At 39.4% G+C, this 11,354-nt stretch overlaps 1 protein-coding gene across 1 annotated transcript in view; it reads left to right on the forward strand.

Moving 5' to 3' along the window:
* unc5db (unc-5 netrin receptor Db) overlaps window positions 1–10,634 on the forward strand; it is a 269,867-nt gene extending 259,233 nt beyond the window's left edge. Inside the window, exons 15-16 of the mRNA XM_042488868.1 lie at window positions 4,348–4,526; window positions 8,182–10,634. Coding sequence (XP_042344802.1) covers window positions 4,348–4,526; window positions 8,182–8,443 — 441 coding nt within the window. The 3' untranslated portion in view covers window positions 8,444–10,634. The remainder of the gene's footprint in view (window positions 1–4,347; window positions 4,527–8,181) is intronic.
* Window positions 10,635–11,354: the final 720 nt, after the last annotated feature.

Consider the following 11,354-nt stretch of genomic DNA (forward strand, 5'->3'; position numbering starts at 1 on the left):
AGAACTAACAAAACATGTCTGCGAATCAACAAATCATTTGTTGAAATGATTAATTTGTATTGTTTGTGTTAGGCTAATATGTAAAACAATGAAATTAATTATGCAAAGTTTTTCTGCAGGGAGCCAATGAGCCACCCGCAGCCATGTTCTAAAAATAATTGCGGTCAAGCCAGCTGTCACTTACATCTTTGTAGTCAAATTAGCCAACAGCTGTAATGCATCCATACACTGACACTCACACTATACTGGCACTCATACTGACAAATGCTTTCAAATGACCCAGATCGAGCCGACGAGGAGAGCTAGTAATGAACTTGGCAATATTAGCAGATGGATACATGTTCGACTATGTCTGGTTTTTAAAATAAGGTGTAAACAAAAGGTGTATAATGCCTGTGTTTGGAGAAAAGGACCGGCCCTCAAAAGCCCAGCCCACTAGGAAAATTATTACATTATTGCAACTTGTAGGTAACGTTGGCCAATGTTGTGGGAACGTTCCCTGCTAGCTGGGTATACTCTGTAAATCTGGGGTTACAACATAGATACATTACCTAACCAATGTTGTTACAGTGGAACCAACTTGTCAACAGATGCCGCCCACCTGTCGCTAAAAAGCCTCGCCCTTAATTATACATAACTGTCAGCCCTAATAACATTTTATTGGTTGTGTTCTATAAAAATGTACCCACCCTACCATGAGCAAATGGCTAATTAATGTTGAAATTAGCTTTAGAGACCAAAACTGTTTTTTTCTGTTTGTTTTGTTTGTTTGTTTTTTAACCAGGAAATGAACATTTTAACACGGGGGTCTATGGGGACTGACTCACTCTTGAAACCAGCATCAAGTGGACATTCGAGGAAACTTTGCACTTCTGCGTTGGCCTCATTTTTCAGCCCCCAAGGTTGCCGCTGCTACTAAGAGGATTAACTGTCCATGCCTCATTTATGTTAAGATAAATATTGTAATTTTTAAATTCACAAGTCTTTCCTGGGCTGTTTTTGTTTTGTTTTTTTCAAGCGCACATGTCTCAAGTAAAACTACAATAGTAATTGCCTCCACACTGCTCTCTGCATCGTATACTCATTGATTTTGGTGAGCACATTGCATTGCGTTGATCATTTGCAGAGGGCTGTATGGTACAGTCTCATTAGCCCAGCACTCAGTCCTGACAAAAAAATTTTTTTTTTATTTTCCTGGTCGACAGTGACTGAAAAAACCTCCAATGGACAAATTGAGGCACACGTTTCCAGTTCAAACTCTAGCTCGCTCTGGTGAACTCACAGCTCACTTTTGTTCAGCTGCGTCCACAGTTGGAGATTCTTTCAGTCATTGTCTTGCCAGTTAAAAATTAAAGGACTCTCAAGAGATGACATATATGCTTGCCTAATCTAGAGGTGTGTGTGAGTGGTGAAAGTGCTGGTGCTGCATGTAGATGTGCTTCAGGCTGGATACAGTGAGATGTCTGCTGGACTGTGACATAGGACATAGCAAAAAGATGGCGCTGTGATTCTATCAGAAGTCAAAATGGTTGATGATGGACTTTGCAAGACGAAAAAGTCATTGGCAGCATCAGACTTAATGCTGCAAATGATGACGTAACTCAAAAAAGTAAATAAGTAAAACTCCACCCTAAATCCTGAGAACCAAACACCTGAAGGCTTGAAAGGTGGCCTGAATGTTTGTAATTTGCCCCTTTGTGGAAAGAGGACACAGGAGGTGGGATTCTTACAGACAGGAACTTTAGAGTACACTAGAGGTCAATCAATCAATCATTCATTCATTTTACATAATCACTTGTCCTCACAAGGGTCACGGGGGGCTGGAGCAAATCTCAGCTGTCATCGGGCGGAAGGCGTGGTACACCCTGGACAGGTTGCCAGACTATCACAGGGCCAACACATATAGACAGACAACCATACACGCACACAGTCACACCTAAGGGCAATTTAGAGTCACCAATCAACCTGAGCTGCATGTCTTTGGACTGTGGGAGGAAGCCAGAGACCCTGGAGAGAACCCACGCAGACACTGGGAGAACATGCAAACTCCGCACAGAAGGGCCCCCGCCCACGGACCGAACCCCATTCTGTAACACAAAGTGCCTCATACAATAAAACCAGAAAACACCCCCCAAACACACACACACACACACACACACACACAATTACACAGGCACTTGGATGAAAGAAAGATTTTGTAATTGATGAAAGCACTCATTAGGAGTAGTACTCATTAAAACCAGGAGCTGAGAAAGCACCACCATAAGTGAGGAAACACCAGAGGCAGAATAAAACCTATAGATAAAACATAAAAATAAATAAATATAATATTAACAATAAGTAGTAAGAATAAATAAATTTTTAGTCTGTGTACTCGATAGTATGTCATTTAAAGGATAATAGAACAAATAACAATAGATACAAATGTTTAAATATAAGAATAAAATAAAATGATATACTATCGAGTACACAGACTAAAATGCATAGATAAATAGTCAAATAATCCATCCATGTCTTTGCTGCCCTGATGTAGGCTTATATTCAGAGTATGCTCCTGTAATTGGTGTGTTTGAAGCTTGCTATCTAGAGTATGGTGTTTTGCTTTCAGTGGAGGTAACTGTGTGATATGTCTGGAAGCCGAACATTAGAAAATAACAGAAATTCAGGAAAAACATACCAGCTGGCTCTCCAGTAAGTAAGTTTGGTTAGAGAGGTTCAGAGTGGAAGAGGAGGAAACCATTGTAACTGATCTAAAGTTAAACTAACCACAGCCTCTGCTGACCCAAAGGAGAAAATTCCAATGTACAATATGTCATTTTCTGCTGCTGGAGGTCTCTCAATCAAAACAATAACAAAAGACAGAGCAATGTTATCATTGCACTCGGCTTTTTGCAGTCATGATCCCTCCTGTGTTCTTCATTCAGGAGGTTTTTACCAGGTGCTGAATTATCCACAGAGATATCTCCCTCTCTAAAACAAACGGACAAAGTCATTATTACTGGTAAAAACACTGAATAGGGCAGTTTCACATTAAAAATCAGTGTTTCTCCAGTGCTGTTTGTTGTTGACAACTTAAGATCCAAATGTTTAGAGTTTTTACCAGGAGCCAAATTATTCGCAGAGGTCTCCTCCTCTACAAAACAAATAGATTTGGTGATTCTAACCACCAAAAACAATGAATAATGCAGAATCACGTTTAAAATCAGCCATCTGCAGAGCTGCTACTGATGTTTGCTCAGTTGTTTCTCTGATAACTTAAGATCAAGACGTTGAGGACGTTTTTACCGGGAGCCGAAATCTATTGGTTTCTCCAAAACCAATAGATTTGGTGGTTAAAACTAATAAAAACACTACATAATGCACTTTTACGTAAAAAATCTGTGTTTCTGCTACCCTGTTCAGCATGGCAGGGGCTGGAGCCAAGGTGCTACTAATGTTTGCTCAGCTTGTGTCTCTCATAACTAAGGATCCAGATGTTTAGGAGGTTTTTACTGTGAGCCCAATTATCTGCAGAGGTCTTCTCCTATCCAAAACAGATTTGTTGATTAAAACTGGTAAAAACACTAAATAATGCTTTCTCAGGCTAAAAATCTGTGCTTCTCCTACTCTGTTCAGCATGGCAGGGGCTGGAGCCGAGCTGCCACTAACGTTTGCTCAGCTTGTTTCTCTGATTACTTAAGATCCAGATGCCAAGACAATTGCATTCGTCATCTGCTTAAAATATAGCTAAAATTGACCAAGATCTAAAAAGTGTATTGTAAAAATGTACCTTAAAAGTCAATTTATGATAGGTTCTTGACAACAACCATAACCCAGATGCCTGCGCAAAGGGGATATGACTCTATTGACAGTTGATGGTGACCAAATGACACAGACCATATCCTTGATTAAAGTTACATATTTTTCTAAGTTTGAACATTGTTGTAAATGTTTGGGATAACACAAGTACTCATCTCAATGAAATATATGGTGATGGTCTATTTGTTTTTAGACATGTTAATGCTGAAAAATTATATATTATATCTTTAAAGCCACGTTTTAGGTCCACAGGGTTTGAGTGTTTAACAATCGTACGATAGATTTTGGCTGGTGAACTGCTTTAATTTTGAGCACTGCCTGCACTAAGGGCACCTCTCGAGGCTACCAGATGTCTCCACCTTTGTCTTTCTTGTTTACAGTCTGTGCACTGATGTTTTCAAATGTTAAACATACCTATCTGAATTGTCCTGACCCAGTGCGACCCATCCATCTGGCTCTCCAAGCTGGTAAAAACAAGCACAAAGCGACATTTGCAAATACTATCTGACCCTGGTGTGATTCGATTCTTTGTCTGCTCTGTTCCTTTAGACTGAAAAGGAGTCAGTTCCATTTTTTATGCAGACAGACTGCACCATCACGTCCCAGACGGGGCCCAAGGCCTTCAAAATCCCCTTGTCCATCCGCCAGAGGATCTGTGCCACCTTCGACACTGCCAACGCCAAGGGCAAGGACTGGCAACTCTTAGCCCAGAAGCTCCACTTAGATCGGTGAGCGTATGATGTGCATCCTCTCTAAGATTGCGTGATGTGTGTGCATCTTTTCTCAGAAATGGCCTCGCCTTGAACACTCGCTGATGAGAATGATAACATGCTGTGAGTGTTAACCACATGAATGGGTCTTCTTTTATGCTGCTACCTTTCCTTCTTCATGTTCTCTCCCAGCAGTAGGAGACACAACTGGTAATTTTACAGCACATAAGTGATCGGGTAGTGTGTTTAATGCTTCATGTGCATTGTGATTTGTTACAAAACCGTATTTTATCACATGCATCTGTCAGAGTAAATCAGCCAGTCTTAAAGTGCATTACTCGTTTGCCCCTGTTTTTTAATCAACTGAAATGCATTTATGATGAGACACCGTGCATATATTTACCCAATCCAGTTGTTGTCTTTGCCCGGTCTAATCTTGTGGCAGCTATAATCTCCTGTTAAGTGCATGATTCATGAAATGCTGGTATCTAAGAGTCCTTTGGGATTCCAAATTATCCAGATAAGCTTTCCTCTCCAAGTTGGGCAGCTTTGAACTGAGACTGATGTGACCAATGGCTGCAGCCTTTTATGTTGCTTGTTGTTTTTTCCTCTTGTAAAGCCTCCAGGAGCTGCAGTGAAACACTGCCCCCAGCTGGATCCATCGTGCATGATACATAGAGTCACAGCACTGGCATAGCAACAAGCTCTCTTTTCTTTAATTTTGGCAGCACCTGAGAGTTCAATCCAAACCAGGCTGTGTTTGCCAGTAATTGCTTATCATTTGTGATGGTAATTTATTCCCTATATTTTTGAAAGTCTTTAAAGGTCACGCCTTTTGTTTTACGTACATGTAGAACCAGATGGCTTTGTTTACGACGCCAAGACAATTTGTGTTGAATTCATTTTTTAGTTACAGAGAGAATTAATGAGTAGATTTTATAATAGTTGAGTGAAAGGAACCCCAGCAGCCATATGGGTTTTTGTTAGTATTGATTTTTGATGTTAAGAATGAGGATAATGTTGCTAACTGTTTGTTATACGGTACATTCTCTCATTTGGAATACATTTTAATAGACAGCATTATAATAACATGTTTTCAGTTGGGATTCAAACATAAGTGTCCAAAATAACAAAAATACAAGAAAGATCTGTAATTAAATGATTTGTAACCTGGAGTAACATCACTTTTCCTGTGCAGCTTTTAGATGCCTGTCACAAGTATTTAAACCTTTCAACACTGAGCAAATTGGTGCAATTTCTTTCAAAATCATGGGAAAATGGCAATGAGCAGCTAGGTAAGAAATATTCCACAAATTGCAAGAAATAAGTAGATTTGGAAAATTATTTTTAAAAAGCTATGGAAAAATGCAGAGGGGAATAATGATAAAGCTAGGAAAAAACAAGTCTATATTTATTGTAAGTAAATACTTTAAATTTTACAAATATTATTTTATTTTTAAGCACTTTTTTCCAGGTCATTTCCTTGTACTTTAAACTTTCTTTTCCTTTCTTTTTTCCCACTAATTTTCAGGTAATTGTCTTATACTTTTTATTAATTTCTTGCTAATTTGGGGATCTTTTTTTCTCTAATTTTCTGTTTTTCAAATGTGCTCAGGGTTTAAATGGTTAATAACCTTTCTTGCCAAATGCACTCAAAGACATTAAAGATATAGCTTTCACAGTAGAAAAAATATGGCAGCAATTCTGATGATATACACATTTTTTTGATATGAGGATATGCAGTGTCATATCGCCCATCCCTTCAAGCCACACAGCAGTAGCTATATCCGTCATGTTTACAGCATGTAACTGTGATTTTTGGTGTTTTTATAAATCTGATCACTTGATAACCTCTCTGGCCAAATATACGCAAAAACATTAGGATGTTCTGGCTTTCACAGAAACAATATGGCAACATCTCTAACCATAGACACATTTTTATAGTTTGAGGATATACACTGTCACATAGCACATCCCTGCCAGGCAAAAAAAAGCTGCTATATTTATTAATATTTCTATGATACCAGCACAGACCGAACAAGAGAGCTGCTGTGCAAGAAATCCAAAATATGCAACTGCACTTGGACACCATAAACTCACATTTAGTCAGCAGTGGATATAAACTTATAGTATAATTAAATATGTGATATTATCAATAAAAAATGAATTTGTATCTTTGCATGAATATATCTAGTTTTGAAGTTAATCAGCATTTGTTCAAAACAAGACATTTTTTTCCTTAACAAGTCCCAGCTAATCTTCTTAGGTAGACCCACTCAACAAACAATGATCCTCTCAGTTGATTACACCTTCAGAAATATGGCTTAAAATCATTGCAAAATACTGGTCACAGATCATATTTTATGTACAAATTTTTCAGTAGTTTATGTCTGACTGGTCTTCTTTGATCTGCATAATCTGATACAAAAAGTTGCCTCAGTGTTTCAGTGAAAGGTCCTCATGTTTCGAACCAGTGTTGTAATTCCCTCCGGGGATATAGGATGTTTAATATGGTGTTAATTTGATATATTGTCTGGCGTTTTAAACATGTCAATGATCCACACTGTTGTATAGGGTGACGCTTCCTTCATTACCATGACAACACACCCTGTAGTTTTTCTTTGACTCAAGCCTACACACACACCACCCTGCTAGCTCCATCGTAAAGCACCAAATGTGTATTAATCTATTAATTAAACTCATTATTTCTTTCTGTTTTAGTAACATTTGCTAGAAGCTACAGTTCCCAGCTTTTTCATAGAATTACTTTCTGTGGTCCTTGAATAGGTTTTATTGCCCAAAACAAAAATATAGAATAACATGAGCCTTATTGTTAAAGCCAGGGATATTCAGCTTGCTTTGCTCTGGGGCCACTTTTGCAAAATGATGTGTTTTTTTGGATTTTAGGCCATTTTTAGGATTTCAGAACTTTTTAAGGAGTTTAGGACCTTTCTAGGATTTTAGGATGTTCCCAGGATTTTAGGATGTTCCCAGGATTTTATGACATTTCTACAATTTTAGGGTGATTCTACGATATAATTACATTTCTGGGATTTTAGGATGTGTCTCAAATTTTAGGCCGTTTCTAGGATTTTAGGACACTTCTAAAATTTTAGGCTGTCTCTTAAATCTTTGGATAATTCTAGTATTTGAGTATGTTAGGGGCTTTGCTAGGACCGCTATCAGGGGGTGCAGGGGATCTTCCAATGGCACTTTTTTGATAAACAAACTCCATTTTGATGCTTGTTTTTATGCACTGTGGAAACTTATATATACTAAAAGTACAAAAAAAAATTCTCATAGTGAATCTTTTCGATTTTATTATGAATTAGAAATTGGTTAGGGTACCACCCAGCAAACCACTGGGGGCCAGATTTTGCCCATAGGCTGGCAGTTGAGTATCACAACTTTACGGTCTGCGGTTTACTTGCTTTCTTTTCTGTGAATCAAAACCACACCTGGCACTGTTTCTCAAAGAAAAGAAAAAACAACTTAAATTATTCACAGTTTCAGTTTGACTCATGTCTTTACAGTGAATGCATATTTCCTCAGCAGGGATGCAGCCCATATCAGAAGCCAACATTAAACATCTCCCTGTGTTGTCCCTCTAGTGTCCGTCTAGTGACCTCTTTCCATGCCGTTCATTAATCCAGCTTTGTGTGCCCCTCCACAGAAACCTGGGTTATTTTGCAAAGCAGCGGAGCCCGTCAGCGGTCATACTGAGCCTGTGGGAGGCTCGCCACCAGGACACTGCTGACCTTGACTCTCTAGCCAGCGCCCTCGAGGAGATTGGCAAGATCCACTCCAAAAGCTCCCCCAAGGACCAGGATGAGCCGGAGTCTGACTTCAATGACATACAGGCGGGCAGCATGTACGGAACGGGCAAATTAGCAAATCAGACGACAGAGGACTCTGCCCCTGAATATACAGGCTGAGGGGGAAAGAGAGCGAGAGCTGACAGACTAAGGCATATATCTGTGTACGCACACAGCCAGTGATGGACAACACGCTGCGGCGGAGTGCTGGAAGGTCACGAGGTTGTGAGTAGATGGTGCAAGCAGTCAACATGCTGAGCTATTACAATAGACGGAGGTGAGCCGTACCCGCTGTGGATCTACCCCTCTCTTTTAAGATTCTGTCTGAGGATGGACTGTACATTTTTTTCTGCCTTTCCACTCCATTTTAAGTTCATTTTTAATTTATGTCTTGTTTCAAGATGCCCCTTTCTATATTCATCTTTCAGGCCAGAGGGTGAGTGGGGTATTTCCTGAACTTTTCTGCACATTATTTTCTGAATTTGTGTTAGAAGAGGTCTTTTTATCCCCCCTGGGACTGTCACTACCACCTCTGCTGCATTTCCTAGTGGTCCACACGGCAGCTGGACATATTTGCATAGAAGTTCTTATATGCAAATAAGATGATACAACTGTGGCGTCATTTCAGAGACATCCGATCTAATTTCTTATTTCCCCCCCAACACCACATCCCTGCGAGTGAATGAGGACTTAGAAGCTACTTTTTTGGCGTCCAATATTATATTTTTAAAAGGATGCTGCTGATTGCTTAAATGTTGTGATTGTGAACTTTCAAAGCCAAGTATCTTGAAATTCTCCCATTTTCATGTCACAAGAAGAAAAATTTAAAAATCTATTCTATGGGAAGTTTAGCACTTCTGATGGCAGCCAGTGTTGTATGATCATTTATACAAAAAAAAAGTTTAATCTCAAAGTACGGCACGGTCAGAGTGTGACTTCCCATGAGTTATGAGGAAAAAAAACATGGTCATGGCGTAATGTGGCAGAGTGAGATTTCTAACCGTGACATTGCAGTTCATTACAGTTTCCTCGGCCAAAAGATAGAGAGGGAGGAAGCTGTTAGACATCATTTCCTGGCACGGCAGGGAGCGCGTCGCCGCGTCTTATCAACCAATTCCCACCTTTAACACCCGTCACACAGACCTCATATCAGGCCCTGACACACCCAACTGCCCCCGCAGCCACCGCCACTGTCACCTCCCCCTTTCCCCCACATACACAGGAAGACACACACATTGACATTTCACGGCTGCAGAGGTCATGAGCACATTGAGATGGTGAGTTTGCATACTGTACAACAAGCAAATAAGGAAAACTGATGGTAACGGTATCAGAGATAACAACATGTAGGCACTTTTTTTTTTATTCATAGAAATGCGTGAAATTATTACAACCTCTCAACAAAGCATTACAAGGTGGTGGGTAAAAAATGACAAAAAAAATGACATGCTGACAACACAAGAACAATGCCTAATGCAAAGGCAATGAGGATGTTTTGTTGTGATGGAAACAAATTAAGTATAAAAAGTGCGAACATAAGGAGGTGTTGTGGTGGTGGATTGGTCAAACAAACATGCACTTTCAACCAGGAGACTGCTGTTTGTGTCCCATCATGATGAAGCCAAACGTCAATGTAGATATGTGACTAAGTGACCAGCAAGCGGCAACCTCCAGGGCTGAAAAATGAAGCCAACATGGAGTTGACAAAAACTCAATTTGCAACAATTAACATGCAGTCAAATTGTTTCTTAAATGCACCCTATATAGACTATTGACTTGCATGCCAGCAGACTGATTTAGCATCAGCTAAGGTCAGTAAACTCAACGTCCTTAGAGACAAGAACCACATTTTCATCAAACACTCTCGATATAGTACCCTTAAAACCATACGTAGCCTGTACAAACATGTACCTAAACAATAGATCTGTTTGTGCGTCCATCATGTGGCAACCTCCGAGGCTGAAAAATGAAGCCAGTGTAGAAGTGCCAAAAACTTTGCCCAACTTTACAGCAGAAATAAACACCAGAAATAAACACCAAGCTCCACACTCTCACCTAAATATGCAAATGTGGTCAACTCTGGCTCCAAAAAAACAAATGATTGAAACTAAACTAAAACTAAACTAATGGGCGGCGTCACGGTAACTATATCCATTATATTTATTAAACCGCGCAAAGTCTATGCACGTACTTTAGGTAACTACACAAAGTACTTAAGTTTGCCTCACCAATGTCCTGTACATCAACACTTTGACCAAAACCACATTCTTTTCCTAAACTTAACCAAGTAGTTTTCTTTCATTCAATAACCAAACTGTTTCACAACCATGCAGCGACCGTGAACACATTTTATGCCCACCACCACTTAATGTGTTGTGAAGAAGCCGTGTCCATTTCACGTATTTTTGGTTCAAATCACACTAAACACACATTATACTGATAAGGGGAAGGATGTTTTGGGGCATGCAAGGCTTTAAATTAGAAAAGCAAAACATATTTTGTGTCAACCACAGCGGTAATGGTAAATTAAAGGTTTGCTGACCTATAGAACTGTATGACCTTTGAGTTGAATGGTTACGAGCATACGGTCTATGTGGTGGTATGGGACAGAGGACTTGTTGGCTCAAATTTTTGAAAGATTACATAAAAAAAAAACAGCAAAATAAAATTCCAGTAACTCGGTCCTGGATTCTCTGGAAAATTCAGAGAACATACTGTTCACAGTTTTTATGCAGACTATTTCTCATGTGGAAAACAGAATAAAATTCCATGTACCGCCATTGTACTGGGGTGGAGACAGAAATCTCAGTGGAGGATATCTCTTCAAAAAATAAAATACTAGTATGTTTTTATGTCTAGGTATAAATTTATTCTGGATTCCTAATATGCTCGGCTAGGCTAGGATAATTTATACTTTATAGAGGAGAGCTAGCCAGTGTATCCAGCTGTGGAGGCAGGTTGTAAATTGTTAACCTCGAAAAGAATTGACTGTGCAGGAAATAGACTGACATTTCTGAATTCTATCCAAATG

The sequence above is a fragment of the Plectropomus leopardus genome, chromosome 6 (assembly GCF_008729295.1).
Source record: "Plectropomus leopardus isolate mb chromosome 6, YSFRI_Pleo_2.0, whole genome shotgun sequence".
Classification (NCBI taxonomy): Eukaryota; Metazoa; Chordata; class Actinopteri; order Perciformes; family Serranidae; genus Plectropomus; species Plectropomus leopardus.